Here is an 18,793-nt window from a genome sequence, read left to right as displayed (position 1 = left end):
CCACAGACAGAGAAAGCAGCAGTGTTTAGTGAATTCTTTCTGCATTCCCATTAAAATGCCGATGACCTTAAGATCTCTACGAATGTTCAATTTGTGTTCACTGTACTAAATCGCACTTAAGAGGATTTCAATATTTTCATTAGATTCCTTAAATGCACAGAGTGTGCCACAGGAACAGATGGATTTATATTAAGCTTACCGTTGTCAAGGTCATATAAAACCATACATTACGATATATTACCACAGATCAAGCTACACAAGCAAAAAATGTAAATATCTCAAAAACGTGATGAGCTAGAAAAAAAGTAAAAACATTTTTGAAATTAGCGTCATAAATGCGTTTAAGGACACTTAAAACCATTTCTGACTAAAATTTGCTGTTGACCAATGTTATTTCACACGAGTGCTCGAAAGTGACAAAGGTTGCATTAGCACCTGTGCTCAAATCTTAATTCCCTTTTCAGGTGATTCTTCCAAAATTCTGCAATATTGAGATCGTCTTCTTTCTTTTGGTATAAAATCAAAAACCGGTCGCTAGATACAGACTCCTCGTGGCCAGGACTTAAATTTATGCGGATGGTGAGCTCCTCCCCTGAAACAAAATTAACCTTTTAGGAGCGTAAAAAGCATCCTAAATTAAGGTAAGTAAAACTTATACATCAACACTTCTTAAATTTTCTTGTCTTCTACTTGTTTTACATAAGAATTCTCGGGTGCTATACATAGTCATGTCGCAAATGTAGAAGTTTTAAATAGGGTGCAACTAAAAAGAAAACTTACAAACAGCATAGTTCAATAATTGAAAGAAAACTTAAACTTCTCGGACTTATCAGGAAATAAGGACTATGAAGATCTCTGCCACGGTGACCGCATCCTTGGAAGGCGTGCGCGTGGCAGGTAGTCGGCAAACATTTTTATCAAATTTTCGATAAGATAAATCGATTACGTTACCAAAATCATTTTGAGACACCGCAAGGCACCAAGAACGCTGAGTAAGAATCACAAGCTCAACATCTAGTTCAGTGGTTCTTAACCAGGGTTCGACGAAGCTGTTTCAGGGGTTCGGCGCGAACGTCCTCTGAAACATTAACACATGGCCTACTGAATGGTATATCAGCGAATATTTTTGGAAAATATTGTCCAGCCGAGACTTGATTGCGGCTTACATGATGGTAAATAAACATCTGTGTGATTGACGCGTGATGTAATGGTGCCATCTGCATGTAACACAGAATGCAAAAAACTATATTTTTACCTAACATTGTAAAAACAATCGGTATGAAAAACTTTATTTTCTTAAAGCATGAATTTCTTCACCAGGCCTCGAAATTTGTACTTTTTTCCGGCGGTCAAGCATGTCCTACCGGACTGGCCCTTTCAGCGGACATTTAATATCTCAACCGGACATATTTTTGGATGTAGATTTTGCACAAAATCACACTACAGTATTGTGTACGGTAGTCGTGTTTGTAGAAGAAGATTTTCTACAACAGAATAACTCTGCAATAGTTTATGGCTTAATTAACCGACCCTGAAGTATACTGGAGCAGATTGCTTGCAAATAAATCAGTGCGTTAATGACAGTCGTGTAACGACGCAATAAACACAATTGAAAACAACAATCCAAATTTCCTTATTACAAAAGCAACTACGATCACTTATTCCGTGGTTTTCGCGTTATAGAATCGTTGTGCCAAGCGATTGCTGCCGGCGCAGGATCGTAAATCTCCAGCTCAGGACCGTCCAGACAAATGCGCATCAGTGACTCAATAGTGTTAGCCCTCAATAGTGTTAGTGTTAACTAACTAACATAATAGTGTTAGTCTAACACACTCCCTTCCGTGCAGAAATTCTATTTCTATCAGTATCAGCGTGAATAAGGTCGCCACACTCGCCTAAGCACGTGCGGAACCCAGCTGAGACTTGCTTCTCTGTGACGTTTCTTTTCAACAAACGATCAATGTAACGCAATAATCCTCATTGTTAAAATTAGAATACATATCCTACCGAAAAGTTCAGACAACTTTATTTTAAGGCAACATTGCAAGGCGTTGAAATGATGTAAAAATGGCTACTTTTTCCATCAGCTTGTTAATCACGCTACTCTAATGTGATCTTTAAAGCAATTGCCTGTACTATTATTGTTTCAGCTCCGTATTTGTTCGCGTTAAACAAACAATTGTAACAATTCAAATTTAAAATATATTTTTGCTGCATTAGCTCTATTTTTGTCAAGAATTTTGCGGCGGTCATTTATGACCGACCAATGAGTCGGCTTCGGCGGACATTCGAGGTCATTCCGGAGGTCATGCCCGCCATGACCGCCGGAATTTCGAGGCCTGTTCACGTTTGCTATTTGCATGGAACTGCAAAAGCAGGGCTCTCACTTTTGAGGAAACTTCCTTAGTTTAAGGAAATTTAGTTCTATTTTAATTTTTTTCAACAACAGCAGATATAAACAGTCCATAGGCTACTTGGATGACATTATCGAGCTTCAAGAAAGCAACATACAAAAAAAACCTCAACACAACAAATTTTCAAACGGTTTGGTGCCAACAAATGGAAAGTTATCTTTTTATTACAAAAGTTGCCCTTGAAGTTCTCATGCCATTCGTAACCATTTATTTATGCAAGCATGCGTTTTCTATTTTGGTGGATGTTAAAGCAAAAAAAAAAAACGAAACCGGCTTGCATGCGAAAATGACATGAGAATTTGCTATTTCCAAAACAAAGCTTCGAATCTCACTATTGGTCCCACAAAAACATCAACAGAAGTCTCATTGATACAGTAATGTATTACTATTAAATGTGGTAGATTTTCGTTTTTGTAATTCAACGAAAATTTGGGGTTCAACGAAAGCTTGCAGATTAGCGTAAGGATTCGGCAGGTTAGAAAAGGTTAAGAACCACTGATCTAGTTCATCGAAGGTTGCATCGAATATGATGCATACGACAACTACTTAACGATTAAGATTAAAATAGTCATCATCTATATTTGCATCAGATTACGGGCGTTTATCTTGCAGTTCATTTTCACTGCTCTAGTATATTTAGCTCTGTAGACGAAATTTATTTTAGGATGGTTGATTCACTCCTGAGTGATTTCAAAAAGAGAGCGGTGGTTGAGTTTAAACCACAAATGTACAAAATCAACACGACTTGGTTTGACAGTATTTTAACACAAAGGCACAAAGCTCCCATGGCAACTGCTCAGTCATGGGATTAATTGCATCTAATCTTTATAGAATAAAGAACTATTAGTTTAAAACGTATATATTGGAATGAAACTAAGCCATAATGCCACTACAAAAGTCATAGCAGTGCGATAACTGCAATTATATCTAGATCAAAAGTAACATTAAAACTACCGAAAAGCTTGAAGTACTTCGGCCAACCTATTAATGTTCTAGGCTATTTATTTCCTTGTGACATAAATATGCAATACCGCCGTTTGTTTACCAACCTCATTTTAAGTTAAGCTGTGTAAGCAACCGGATCTCGTGATTTATCAAGCGACTAAACAGTGATAGGAGATTCAGCCAAAGCAAATCGTGTAGCAATTTTATGACTACAAGCGGTTACAAATCTATACAACAACACAACAGTTACAGCCTGTGTTCACCCAAATTGGAATCATCAAAAGGTTATTCAAACACAAACAGGGTGCAACAAGCTGCAAAGGTTTTTAAGTGACCTGTAGCTATATTTGATATAATTCGTTCTGCATGGCTTTTTTGCTTGCCATTGAGCACTTTTTGTAGTGTTGATAGTATTTATTATTCAACAACACGAGTATACAGTTTCTCAAACTAATCTCGCAGCAACTTCTTGAAGAATCTCGCAGCAACTTCTTGAAGTTAAATATTTTCGTAAACTACGCAAATCCCAAACGAAGGATCGTACCTGCACGTACGCAACCCGTGCTGGGCTTTACGTGGTAGCGTTCGGGGGAATTTGTTTTTACTTTAAAGGCGACGCTGAAACTTTCATTGGGATTTGTCAAAGTGATAACAGATTGGTATCTTCCGGACTTGGGATCTTTGACGTTCTCCTGGAACACGACTTCCGCGATCGGCCTGATTACAATTTGTTAACAACATTGCGATTAATTCAACACCTCTTAATATTATTACAAAAAATGTCTAATGTTTGCGTCATCTTTTTTTCCGTGAAGCATGACGACTATGTCGAAAAAAAAACGTAAACTGCTGACATGGTAACAGAAATCATTTTTACAATGATTCAACGTCTGCAGACGTAGAATCCATGTAAAAAACAGTTGATTTGCTGTCTGAGCAGGGTAAATACATTTTTCAAGCTTTCTATCACCATGAAAAATGCTTATCGCAAACGGGCCGCAGAAACAACCATGGTAACAAGTAGCTGCTTTGGACCTCGGCAGTATCGCGCCTTTGATCAAGTGTCAAGGCCATCTTCAAGCCAAACCGGCATGGTTGAGTAAACGTGAGCGCACTGAATGCTCAAACTTTGTGCCAATAGTCAGGTAGAAGTTAACAAAATAAATTCAAGAAAAATGCATTCACAAATGATATTGTACCATCCATTTAAAAAGCTGAAGATTTAAATAACATCAAAACATATACCGCATCAATAATAAAGACTTTAAATTGATTTCATTGGCAGGTGTACTTTTTGTTGATTGAAATGACTGTTTGTTATCTCGTTGGATGCCTAGAAAAAATACAAGACAACAACTTGAATTTGAACAGACTAAGTACCAACTACCAATCAATGTGTTTATCAACTAAAGAACTATAATTAAAGAGCATTCATTATATTATTAGTAAAATCTAATTAGCATTGCAAGCAGAAATATTACAAACACGAAACTGCAATGTTGTGACAATGTAACATAACCGAAAAAAAAGCATTGAAGCTAATTTAATCTACCATCAACATTTCACAAACCAACTTACCCTTTTCCACAATGTAACATAAGCGCAAAAAATCTGTAAGTTAATTTAGTCTACTCCTAACATTCCACAACTCAACCTACCCTTTTCCACGTTGTACGAGGGACTAACAATTTCTGCATCTAACACAGACTGTTCACGAGAAATATCAGTCCTAACGTTTCTCTGTTGTTTGTCAGTCCTTTGTGGTGTTTCAGATGTGACATGACCATTAGCAGTGGAGATGGTCGGTTTCAAATCTGCACCAACAGTTGGAGTTGGTATCTCGTCTAGATCTCGAATGCTTGTCGACTGGCTTGCGGGATTTTCGGAATCAACTTTTTCCGCGTTGGATAAAGCCCCAACCTCTGGTCCAGGGGAGGAAGTAGTTTCCGAAGTGGTTATTTCAACATCGTCCATTACGTATTCATCCTCTTCATTTATGCTTTCGTCTAAAAAAGTGCTTAGTGTAAATGATGCCCATACAACGCTAAGGAACCATCAGGGAGATCAATGGTAAATGGCAATGATTGGCATGCACTATTTAGTGAAATAGACTCTAATCTTTATGCGAACCAGGTAGAATTTTCCCTTTGTATTAAATAAGTTGCAATACAAAAAGCATGATTATCAAAAATCAAGGTCTTCAGTCGTGATGCACAAACAATCAGACAAAATGTTCCTCGAGTAAACAGTTATACCTGCACAATGCACATGCTGTATGTAAAATTACAATTTTGCAAAGCTTTCAAAGCGACGCTTTGTCTCGCAGTCATCAGAAAAATACAACATAGAAACGAAGTTCGGCGCAAACCTTGCATGCTTTCACAATTCTCTGAAGGTACATGGTTTGGTGAATTGCTGAAGTCAGTTTGTAGAAATATATTCGGAACAACATCGTCATCAGGGGGATACTTGTACTTCCAATTGTCCTAAAAATATCAACATCATGCTGATGCAAAATACATTTTACTAGCTTGGTCACATTTGAAGAACCTTTTTTTAATCAATAAAATGCAATGACAATGTAAATACATTTTTTTATAGTTACACATTTTCAGTTTATTTTTAAAAGAAAAAACAACAACTTGTAAATGACATGTCACAAGCAGAACGTCAACCATTACACTGGTACTTGTACACGAGATAATACCTGACCGCCCATGTACGTCAGTATATTTTCCGGAGACATGTATTGCGCTAAACCTTTGAAATTGCAGAACACAGTCTTTTTTCTTTGCTCCTCAGTCATCCATTGTTTTACAATTTTCCAAATTGCTATTACACAATAACATAAAAACAACATGTTATACAAAATGTTATACTGGGTGTAGAGTTTAACCTTGTCAAGGTTATGTCCAGTGGCGGCTCGTGCCATGGGGCTGCAGCCCCCCCCCCTGAAAGAAAGAGAAAAGAGGGAAAATATGTTTTCCTCTGTGTTTGTCTGACCCGATTACTTTTTTCACTTGTGGATTGCGGATCGAAAATTAAAATATTTAAAGTTTCGTTTGGAAACATGGCTTTTGGACAACATTCTCTGCAGCCCCAGATTTTGGATTTCGAGCGCTCTGATTGGCTAAAAAATAGCCTTGAAGCTCCACCTCTTTTGGTATTTTACAGCAATTTTTGAATCTGTTGGGGCTGCATGGAAAACAGCCCTCCCTAACCGAATAATTTTACAGACTTTTTAAAGTTAGGTTTTGTTTCGCAGAGTAGCGATGAGCCATGAATGTAGGAGTGATAGCTGTAGGGTTAGGGTATTCAACAGGTTATAGGATGTACTAGGGCAGGGGTCACCAACTGGCGGCCCGCGGGCCGCATGCGGCCCGCCACGCTTTTTTGTGCGGCCCGCAGAAGATATCAGCGCACAAGTATAACCAAAAATACTTTTCTTGAGGAGTTAAACAGCATGAAGGCAAAAAATACTTTCCGGGAAGCTTATTTTCGCTTTGCATACGATTCCACCGACCGACCAATCAGATCGTAGTTTTAAGTAGGGGTCGTTCAAAGTTATTCCAATGCAATGTCCAGCCACACTGTCCCAATGGTTGATTAAAACGTCTGTTTTAGAATTTCGACAATGTCTGTGAGAATAGTGTTGCTTATTTTAAGTTTGTAAATGTCCTGTAAACACTAGTGTGCGTTTCACCGTTATTGGGTTTCACGAGGAGTGTTCCTTTATGCAAGTTTTTGTTGGCAAAATAGGTCGGTGTGCCGACTCAATTTATAACAATCTGTAAAATATTATATATAAATTTAAAGACTTTTTCTGGTTGTATTATGAAAATATTTAGCTTAGTACTGCAAAATGTTGTTAACCAACAATTCTTGTATTGCTAATAAGCACCGCAAGTGACGTTTGTCTAATAATTAATCAAGAAAAGACGGTTTTATAGACTCTCACAAAAAGGATGAAAAACCAACTCATTGCTTTTTAGAGGGAACACTGTTCATGAGTTACGATAGAAACGTTTTTTCGGTGATTTCCACAAGTGTTTGTTTCATGGAGCCTGGTTTGTTTTTCCCTGTTATAGAAGCCTATTTTTCGCTGATATGTTTGCAGGTCACTATTGCTGCCTGTATTGCGATGTGTCAAATATTTCCATGTTTACTGAAACTGTTAATGACAAGATATCTTTTGTGAAGTGAAGTGACAACACCACTCTTGCTTGGCGATGAATATTCTGATGAAACCGCTCGCCTCGCTATAAGTGAGCTAAACAAGTGGCCTCGTTGATTAGGCATTGTTAAAGAAGTCAAAAGTGTTGTGAAAGGAGCTTGGCCTGGCAGTAGCGTTGTTTGACTAATTTTGTTGCTGCGGTATTCTAAGATAAATATTAACAACGTGTAACGCTGGATACTGGGTACAAAATGCGTTCTTTTCCAGCATAAGAGTCAACCAACCTAAAATTTTATTAATGCGGCCCGCCACAGCTTTCCTAAATGCCAAAGTGGCCCGCATGCAAAAAAGGTTGGTGACCCCTGTACTAGGGCAAGAAAACAAAAGTGCTAGGACAAGAAATAATAACTTAAACTGGATCTCGAACCTCAATTGTCGTAGGCTACTGTGTGACGTGCAGCCTGACCATAGAAAGAGCTCAACACCTTGCTCTCCTGGGCCACATCGAAACCTGCCTTTGCATGAGGATGGGTTTCTTTTATGTCCGGTTTTCTTTTTCCGTCCTATTATTATTACGAAGTGGCTATTTTTACACACTTGTTGTCATAGTTACAATCAGGTATTGCCAGAGTTAGAATTAAAGTTAGGAAGGGTTAATTAAGGTAAGGGCAGGGTTGGAAGTTGTTAGTCAAAAAGCAATGACTATTTCATTATTCGATAGTGCCCAAAAAAGCAATGACTTTCTGCTATTAATACTTAAAAAAAGCAATGAATAGCAATTACTAAAAATTGACTGGCCAAAAAACAAGCCCAAAAAAAGCAACCAGCAAACTAAAAAAAAATACGGAAACTCGAAAAAAACAAGCCCAAACTTGGGGGAAAACCCCAAGGTTGGCAATACTGTTAACGACTCACTGGCTTGGTTTTTCTACACTGTGTTGCCGCAAAATCTTTCTTAATCCTTTAAAGTTCAAAAACCGGAAGGGGTCCAGGTCGGATAGTAGGCTAATCCGAAAACAAAATCTCGTAAATTCGTTTTGACGACGAAGTAAGTGAACAACAAAAACGATTCAGCAGTTCTCCTAAATATCGATTAGTGAAAAACGATTAATGATTTCGTTGCTTGCATAAAAAAAGCAGTGAATAACGCGCATTCGATATTTATTTTTAAAAGGAATGGGTATAAGCATTCGATATTCAGAAAGCAACGAATAACGCTATCGAATAGTGACAACTAGTCGTTACTTCCAACCCTGGGTAAGGGTTAGAGTTAGGATTAGGAATAAGGTTAGGGTTTTGATCTTTGCGCAGTTTTGATCTTTGCATGTGACTCCATGCTGCTGAGGGACCACTTTGGTAGGCCTACTGTATGATATTGATGGTTGGTAGGCTATAGTATTTCCTAGGGCAAGGAACTTAACGATAATTGTCTCCACTCAGTGATCCGTCAGGAGTGATATATATGGATACTCTTATTTTGATTCTGAATCTACCTTCATTTAAAAATTTTGACTATGATTTCATTTGTCTTAACAGGTTTATGCTATAATAATTTACACTTTAATTGGAACATTTTGCAATTTATATACAATGGATAATTCTGTAATGTCATTGAAAAAAAATAGGTTTTCCTAGTTGTCTTTACAAGAAAAACTTAGCATCAAAGCACAAGGAAGACCCACTCCAAACCTTGACATGTCCCAATCATCCACCAGTAGAGGTAACCCTTATGCAAGGAAGTTTAACAGAAATGTGTAATTGTGTATGATGATCATGACTGGCTGTGTGGCTGCAACAGTGAAAATGCTTTCTTTTGCTTTCCCTGTTTGGTGGAGATCAAGAACATTCCTGGACCAAAGTAGGTGTGAAAGACCTGAAACATCTAAGTAGAAAGACAGAGAAGCATAGTAGATCAACTTTCCACATGAACAGTACTTTGAGCCTTTCAATGCTTGGCAGAGTTAATATTGCTACACTTATAGATTCTGAATATCAACTCTCCATTACTAAACATAATGATGAAGAACAGAACAGTATTGTCAAAGATTATAGATTGCATAAAATTTTGTGGCAAATTTGAATTGCCATTAAGGGGACATGATGAAAGTTAAGGCTCAAAAAATCCTGGTGTGTTCATAGGGTTAATTGATTTTGCTTCCAATCTTGACTCACGCTTCCAAAATCATTTTAATTCTGCAAAGGTACATCCAAAACTATTCAAAATGAGCTTTTAGAAACGATTCTTGAGCTTTGCAAAAGCAAAATCAAAGAAGAAATATCACAGTCTGAGTTTGTAGCAATCATGTGTGATGAAACTACTGACATCTCAGAGAAGACACAGATGGTAATTGTACTATGGTATGAAAGTCATGGGAAGCCTGTTAAAAGATTTTTTTTTTTTTAATCCTGCTAACCAGATAGCAGAAGCTCTGTCTTCAATCCTATTTCAGGAATCAGGAACTGGAAGTTTTGCTTGGGAGCAATACATCCAAACTTGTAGCACAAACTTATGATGGTGCTGCTGCTATGAATGGTGCAAGAAATGGTGTCCAATCAAGAATCAAGCAAGTATATAGCAATGCACACTTTGTCCATTGTTATGCACACCAGCTAAACTTGGTTATACAAAAAGCCACTTCGCAGAATACCAGTGTCAGAGTCTTTTTTAACAGTCTTTCAGGAATCCCAAGTTTTTTCTCCAAATCTCCTCAAAGAATGGCTGCTTTGGACTAAGTTGCTCAAAGGCGTATTCCTCGCCCATCAGCAACACGATGGAATTTTAAAAGCAGGACAGTGAATGCTGTATCTGAGGTAAAAGACGCACTGATAGAATGCTGCTCAACTTTGGAACAAAGCAACTCTTCGGTGACTGGATTTGCTGCTGCTGGTATAAAACGAATGCTCATAGATCCAAAATTTGTGTTTTGGTTAGATTTCTTTTCGAAAATCATGCCTCATGTTGACAGATTGTTTGCTCAGCTGCAGTCTGTGGAGCTTAAGTCATTCAAAGTGCAGTGCTCACAAGATAATTTTCTGTCAGCAATACAAAGAGTAAGGGAAGGCATTGCTGCAGAGAATGAGTCACCTTCACCCACACGAAGAATGCCTGAATCCCAAATAATTGATGCTAAAGAAGTATGTGATGTTGTCTTAATGCAGTGTCAAGAAAGATTCAAGTTCACCAATCATCTTGAAGCAAGCAATTTATTTAATTTGAAAAATGCTTCACAATATGCAAGACAGTTTCCAAAAAAAGCTTAAGAAAAATGTTGTGAAGCATACCCTATGCTAATTAAAGACAAGCTTAAACCGGAGCTGTCTGTTCTCTATTCTAGAAATGACATGCATTCAGTGAGTGGACTTGTGCAGCTGCTTTCATTGCTAAACCTGGAAGGAATGCAATCAACTTTTTCTGAAGTAATAAAGCTAGCTAAAATTCTACTTACCACTCCAATGTCAACAGCAGAACCAAAACGTTGCTTTTCGTCACTAAAAAGGATTAAAACCTTTTCTCGCAGCACCATGTGTACTGAAAGACTTTCTGCATTAGCCATGGTGTCAATAGAAAATAGCTTGATAACTGAAACCAAACATTTCAATGAGAGGGTAATTGACCATTTTGCCAATGCAAAAAGTCGCCGAATGGAATTTATCTAAAATAAAGGTCAGCTGTCCTTTGTATGTGATGCTCAGTAATGTGTAGCAAAGATGAAATGTGGGACCTATGGCTTGAGCGAGATCAATGGTTAATGGTTATGACTTATACTTGCCATCCAGTGGGCATTTATACTTGTGATAAAATTAAGATTTTGTCTTTGTCCTTCTGTTTTGTGATACATGCAGAGTTGCTAGCTGGCTTCAGCTGGCAAAAGATAATTTTGTAGGAAAGAATAAAAATTGTTAACTTTTAAGCATTTTTAGTTCTGGAGCAGTGGGTATATAGCCTACAGGGTGCTCTAAAAAAGACGTAGTTACGGTTACATATACTGCGTGTATGCTGCAATATACTGCGTGTGTGCGAAGATTATGCACTTTGTAATGAGATCGTTTTTAACTGCAAAAAGTTGTTTGCTATGTGTTTTCTAACTAATCACTTAAAGTTAAATTTAAATCCAATTTCACGGCTCAACGGAAGTCAAATCAAATTTGTAGATAGCATCAGATATTTGGGTGTATTTCTTGACACGGCAATGTGTGATGACAAGGATGTAAACCGACAAGTGCGATCATTATACCGTTTTGCTAATAAATTAAAATCAAAATTTTACAAGAGCTCCAGTGAAGTTAAAAATGTTCTCTTTCGTTCATTTTGTACCCCAATGTATGCATGTCTCCTTTGGGAAAATTATCACCAACGTGACATTAATCACTTGCGTGTTGCATTCAATAATGCATTTAGAATTATTCACAATTTGTCCAAACATTATAGCGTACGTGAACATCAAGTCTTGTGTAACATTTGATGCATTACAACGGAAATCTGCCTTTTCTTTTGCTGGAAGATGTGAATCATCGTCAAACTCTATTGTTGCTTCCCTGATGATGTCTGACTGCTATCGCAACTCAAACTACCTCCTTCATTACAAAAACTACTACAAAACTACCTACCACTATCATCTATGTATGCCGTATATATTTCCTAAGTATATATTACCTAACCTTAATGGCTGCTATGGCACAGAAGTGATATCAACATTCATCGATTGATAAAGTTTAAATTTATTTTTATAGTTGGGTGTTTGAACAGATTAAGTCATATTTCATTTTGAATTGATTTTGTTTCGCATGTTTAATTTGTGTGATATGGATCGCATGATCTGAAATGAACGTCGGACGATTGATTAATTAATTTATTGCTTACTTCAGCGTCGTTGCTGTGAATGTACTTCTGTTTGTCCTTTGTTTCTGTGTATTTTTTTTTGTGGATTGTATATGGACATTCGTACCCGATGCCAGCGATCAACAATAAATATTTGCAAACAATAAACTAAGCGAACTATTGAGAAAACGACGAAGTGCATAGAACATAGTTTCCTTTGTATTTAGCACTTATTTTGAATATAAAAATTTGAAATATTAGTACTTTTCAAGCTCTACAGCAACATTTTTGACTGTTATTCCACTCCCAAATTTCTTTCGAAAATGCTCTCAAAATGCACCAAATTAAATGTAATCGTAAAAAATTTTCCGGGGGAGGCCCCCCAGACCCCCGCCGTGGGTGTCGCCTTCGGCGACACGCCCGCGAAGCTCGTCTAATATCGCCCACCAACAATTCCTGGATATGCCAGCTTGCAGCCCCCCCAATTCAGGAAGCCACCCCAATTCAGAAATTGAATTTCGCTTTAGCAGCACGATAGATCATTATTTTACAAGTATTGATTGATTGTTTTTTTTTCAGCTTACTGCTCCTGGTTTGCTGTGGTTAAAGCGGCTGCTCACGAGCTTTCACATAATTCCCTAGTCATGTGCAAATGACCAAAAGTGCATGATGCAAACGACAACTCATCATTTGCGCATGGCTAGGGAACTGTGTTTCAAAGGCTCGTGAAAAACCATAGCGAACCAGCAGCATAAGGCTAAAAATAATGTTGAATCTACACTAGTGAAATATTGTTGAGGTTACTTTGAATGAGGCACAGTAGAATTTTCTAACATTCTAATCATTTTATATCGAATTTTCATTAAGCTAATAATTTCATAAATGATAAAAATGAGTATGTAATATGTATACATTTTCAATGTCAAGCAAAACTTACCATTCATAATCCACGGCATTTCAAGAATAATTATTCGCTCTGCAAAAGCAATACAATATATATTATATATAAATTTGGAGTTTCAGGAGAGAGTTTGGTTTCTTGTACCAAAGACAGGCAAGACATAACAATGCAACAGGGTTACGCATTATAACAATATATTTTACATATTCACTAAGTTTTAACAGTTGAACGTTTTCGGCTTAACTTAAGCTCACATTAAGAATCTGTAGATATTTATAAAAATGCAATAAATTTCAACTTTTTCGAGGTAACTAGCTAACTGACAATAAGCCTCAAGAAATACGCAGCGATTAAAAGCAATAGTGTGGAAAACAGCGGAATGGCCCGTTTCGGTGAGTCCGATTTGGAGAGTCCGATCCCTTAACGGGGGATTTTTTCAATTTTTTTTTTTAAATTATTGGGTACCGTAGCCTAATTATCATTGCCGTTTTATGGTTAGGGGTTTGGGGTTAAAGGTTAGGAACTCACCGAATCGGACTCACCAAATCGGACTCACCGAATAGTAGCAGACCCGGAAAACAAACAGACGGAAAAATAAATTACATTAGAAAAAGGCAACTACATAACTACAAACGAATTTGCACCACATGATACATTTAGTAATCGTTGAGGAGCATAGACGCACCTAAAAATTGCGTAAAATTTTAAATGAGTTAGAAGAGAATTTTTGATCTGTGCATGCCTTTAATGTCAATTGTAAAAGCCTATGATAATTTTTGACATTTCCTCATAAACAGCAACAAGTTTACCTTAAAATGTGAAAAACTTCATCAAAGCGTTTCATAACATTCATATCAAACAAAAGATAATTGTATCATTGTTTGTTCATGACTCTCATATTTCAAATTTGAGCAATTTTATTTTAATACTAGATGGTGCTTCATTTCATTTGTACACCATATTTCATTCTTATAAAAGCTTTAGCAAAACTTACTTTATACATTAAAAAACTACACTACAACTTATGCCATGTTGTGACAGCAGTATGTTCAACAAAACATAAAGAACACCAGCGTTATAAAACGAACACTATTTCGTAAAAATCTAGAGTGCTCTTACCTAACATATCTGGAAAGTTTTGTGTAAAACATTCCAACAAAAACTTAATGCCTCCAAGATCGACGTTGCTCATACTAGACTTGCTAACATCAAGCACAAACGTGATGTGCTGACCAAGTTCTTGGTGTTGCAAGCGCTCAAGCCACAAACACATAACTTTTTGGACTTGTGGTTTGATATCTTTTGTCTGATGCCGTGCCACAAAATACACTAAAAATGTCCACACAACAAATAAATCATAACATTAGAAAGTAGAAATACCAGAAAAAGGAATTTGGAAAAGTAATGTAAAAGTAGCCAGATTATAATTAACTGTTCAACTGGATTACCCATACTATAATTACTACATGTAATATATATAAAACATAATTTATACACAAGATAATCAGCACAAAATGTGTAGAGTCAACTTCCGATGTGAATGGAGAAAAACATTACAACAGTCTGAATAAAAAATTACTTAAAATTACATTGAACAAATCTCCTACAATGATTATGAATTATTAATTCCATGAAAATATTATGAATTTATAATTCCATGAACAGAATACCATACCTACTCTCGTGCCATCAGTAGCTTTTCCATGACTAAAAATCACTCCACGCTTTAGCACATCCTGATCAAGGTCTTCTGCGATTATATCTAACATGTACAATGATGTGTTATGTTAATGTAGTTGATCAACTGTCAGTGTCAGTGGAGGCTGTTACACCTAAAATGTATCTAATCTCTTAATATTACCAAAAATATAATATCAAGAATGAAACACGTGTGATAATGCAAGGACTATTAGCTTCTGAATCTATAATATGCTAGTACTTTTTATTTTGATCATTTTGACACATTAAGTGAACTAGTAGATCAACATTTCTCAACTTTTTCGCTACACATTCCTGAAACTTCTCAAATAATCATGACAAGGTGCATAATTGTAATCTACAATTGTGATCCAGGGATATCTAGAGAAGGGGATACGAAGGCTTTTAATATGTCTCACAATAGAAGGGCTTCTGTTTATCGTAAATAATCTTTGTTTACCGTAAAATGAGAATTAGCACCGGTAGTAGTTTAATAACTCTTGTTATGATAACCTGCATTGCGCTATTAACATCAGGCCTGAATACTCACTGCATGCTCATGGTTACTTGTTAATTCAACTACTCGTATACTTGCTTTACATCTGGCCTACTGCAAAGGCTTTGTTAAGAAAAAGGGCTTACTGGTAACTTTTCAACTGTCTTTCCAAACAAGTATTCTTTAAATATGTTCTATGCAACATTTATTAACTGTCTTCTGTAGCTGACTGTACCAGCTGTGCAACAAAACTTTCTGGAATTGTGAAAAGAACTGCATGTTTTACGGGTCCACGTCTTTTAGGCGCTGACAGTTAGGCGCTGGTCTAATAGGCGTGCACACTGTGGCGTCTGGATATTTAGGTGCGGAGCACTGTGGCGCCCGTTCATTTAGGTGCTATTCCTAGTAAAGTCTGTAGATTGTATCAGCTTAGCAGGTAGGGGCGTAGGGCAATGCTTTTCACACAAAATATTATATTGAACAGGAAAATATATTGTTTTGTTAATGCGTGTGCGTTGTTGGTCATGGCTTCAGTGAGTGAAGTTGCTTAATCCGCCAATGCTTTTTCACACAAAATGTTATATTCAACAGAAAAAATATATGGGTGAAGCTGCTTAAACCGGGAATGATTTTCACATAAAATGTTATATTGAACAGAAAAATATGTTGTTTTTTTAATGCGCGTGTTCAGCATTTATTTCTTGTTAGTCCAGGTTTGCGTCGGCGAAAGCTTTATCAATAAATTATTCAAGTTTCCGAACATGTATGAGTTCACTTTTAGTTAGGTCAAATAATAACTACACTAAACATCAGTAAAAAATGTACCGTAGCCTGTATTCAACCGGGCGGTAGGCTTAAGTGAAGAGTAACTTAGTTTTCCGTCAAAGCCCCGACTAGGTTTAATAACGAGCAAAGTCCCACCATTATGCTTGAAAAAATTGCTGCTGATGGCTTCATGTATACGTTGCAGTGTTTGATTGCGCATTGTTCGTAGGCTATTTATTAATTGTTTAATAAAAATCTTCATCCTTCCACCTCGTGTAGCCTACCTTCTCAAACAAAAGAGCTTGCTGTGGGTTCTTTGCTGTAGCCTAGGCTACTTGCAAAGTCAGGCACTGCACACCAAAATTTTAACCACCCGCTTCAATATAGGCTAAGGTATGATTTTTTTACTGATGTTTAGTGTAGTTATTATTTGACTTAACTCTTTCGCAACCACCGAGGTCAAGACGTTTAATCTAAATAACCAGACATTTTTCACACAAATCTGTTGTATTTACGCCGTAAAAACATCTCATGTGATCGACGTAGACGCACAATCTTGACATCAAATGAAAGCATACATCTTCAGCTATCCGAAGATGCAAAGCTTTGCAATAAAATTTAAAACATTCAATGTACAACTAGCAACTTTCCATACGGTGTTTTTTCTAATTTCTAAAAAAATTAAAAGTTGGCAGAAAAGTGTACTTCATTATAATCTTTACTACCCAAGCATGATAAAATAATTTGAAAATATATGTAGTTTAATCGAATGCCAAAACAATTCTGCACATGAGAAAAATTTTACTTCGTTTCTGCGCGCAATGCTTTAGGAGGTACAGCAGAATGATTATGGAGAAAATTTGGAAAATTTTAAGCAAAAAGTTTATGTAATTTAGCCTACAGTCTTTTTGATCGAGAAACATTTTGTGTGAAAAGCATTGCCGGTTTAAGCAGCTTCACTCACGGAAGCCATGATATAATTTTCTGGCAAGCTGCCATGCTGATACAATCTACATACTTTACTAGGAATAGCACCTAAATGACCGGGCGCCACAGTGCTCCGCACCTAAATATCCAGACGCCACAGTGTGCGCGCCTATTAGACCAGCGCCTAACTGTCTGCGCCTAAAAGACTTGCTCCCTGTTTTACACGCTACAAACTCCCGCCCTGGTAGTGTCATAAGAATAAGGCAATCGCTGTGAGCCTTCGCAATCGCATCCCCTTCTTTAGATATCCCTGTTGTGATCACAATGCTCAACCACTTGCAGACGGATGGCATACATATACAGATAACATACATAAGACAAATATAATTATATGAATTTTGACTGTTGACAAAAAAACGGGTTTAGCAATTCTTTATTTTAAATATTGGCAACATTATTATGTTGTGCACTGCAGACACCACCAAACTGAAAAACCATTCAGAAAGAAAATTACAGTAACAAAAATTTCTCTGAAATTAATCTCGTTCTGTACGCTAAGCGAAATAAAAATAACTGCCGGCCTCAAGTGGCTAACAATGAAAACACAACAATAACCATTCAACAGCATGTGAAATAAGTTGGTCACTAGTATCAGGTCATCCCAATTAGACATATTAATTATGTTCCATAAAATTTGCACACAAATGTCAACGCACAATGGTTACAACCTGGGTTTTTTTTTTCAGTCATTGACCGATTTTTTAGCAAAATGTCCGAAAAAAATATAGTAAATTCGGTCAAAATGTCCGAAAAAAAATATTGCTTTGCTGACTTTTAATGCAGAGAACGCAACCGTAGAACGTGGATTCAGTTTGCTTTTTCGGTTGCAAACTCCAACAAGAAATCGCTTGCGCTGTTCAACTGCAGATAAACTTATGGGTTTGAGGCATGGCGATCTATACTACTGGCCTTCCCAACGTGGCAACAGCCAAACAATGTGGGGGCCTATTAAATTTTGGCAACTAACAGGTATTAGGCGTAAAAAAGGCGTTTTTGCATGAATTATTATTAAAAACAAATACTTCTGGATTAGAAAACGAATTTTTTAACATACTGAGTGTTTTGAAAGTTGGGTCACTCTTGATTTCGTGTACCTTGATTCTGTTGATATCTTGATTCTCATGGTATTCTTAACATGTAGCTATTGTCCTGCTTTCTTGCCACTTATTTAATAATATTACATCTTAATTACGTTTTGGCACTGTATTTATAATTTTTAGGCTAAAAAACATTACTTGAGCAATGAAAATTGCTGATTTCATGTTGTAGGCTAACACTTATCCCAGTCGGTAAATTGAAATTTTGTATAGGCCCCCACATTATTTGGCTGTTGCCACGTTGGGATGGCCAGTAGTATAGATCGCCATGGTTTGAGGTTAAATGCATGCTGCATCATACAAAACATTCAATTATGATGCGGCCTACTCACACTAGCACAGTGACGCAAAGTGAGCACGCTAACAACGTGAGCGGTGAAATTGTTGAAGATGGCGAATCATAAGAGCGTAACGTTTTTTTTATTTGGTCATTCTTACTTGTTTTTATTCCTTTCAGTTCAATTGTACTGTTCAGTTCAATTGTTTTTATTTCTGAC

General features: G+C 36.9%; 1 protein-coding gene across 1 annotated transcript in view; it reads right to left on the bottom strand.

Moving 5' to 3' along the window:
* LOC145780098 (uncharacterized) overlaps window positions 1-18,793 on the bottom strand; it is a 36,257-nt gene that overhangs the window by 14,605 nt on the left and 2,859 nt on the right. The window contains exons 3-11 of the mRNA XM_082591813.1: window positions 14,929-15,015; window positions 14,373-14,582; window positions 13,290-13,328; window positions 6,067-6,191; window positions 5,728-5,845; window positions 5,018-5,365; window positions 4,605-4,692; window positions 3,904-4,076; window positions 436-592 (exon numbers count right to left, since the gene is read on the bottom strand). Of these exons, the coding sequence (XP_082447939.1) occupies window positions 436-592; window positions 3,904-4,076; window positions 4,605-4,692; window positions 5,018-5,365; window positions 5,728-5,845; window positions 6,067-6,191; window positions 13,290-13,328; window positions 14,373-14,582; window positions 14,929-15,015 (1,345 nt within the window). The remainder of the gene's footprint in view (window positions 1-435; window positions 593-3,903; window positions 4,077-4,604; window positions 4,693-5,017; window positions 5,366-5,727; window positions 5,846-6,066; window positions 6,192-13,289; window positions 13,329-14,372; window positions 14,583-14,928; window positions 15,016-18,793) is intronic.

This window comes from Aplidium turbinatum, chromosome 11, assembly GCF_918807975.1.
Source record: "Aplidium turbinatum chromosome 11, kaAplTurb1.1, whole genome shotgun sequence".
Lineage (NCBI taxonomy): Eukaryota > Metazoa > Chordata > Ascidiacea > Aplousobranchia > Polyclinidae > Aplidium > Aplidium turbinatum.
The sequence above is the reverse complement of the archived record's forward strand: the minus strand, read 5'-3'. Positions and strand labels throughout refer to the sequence as shown.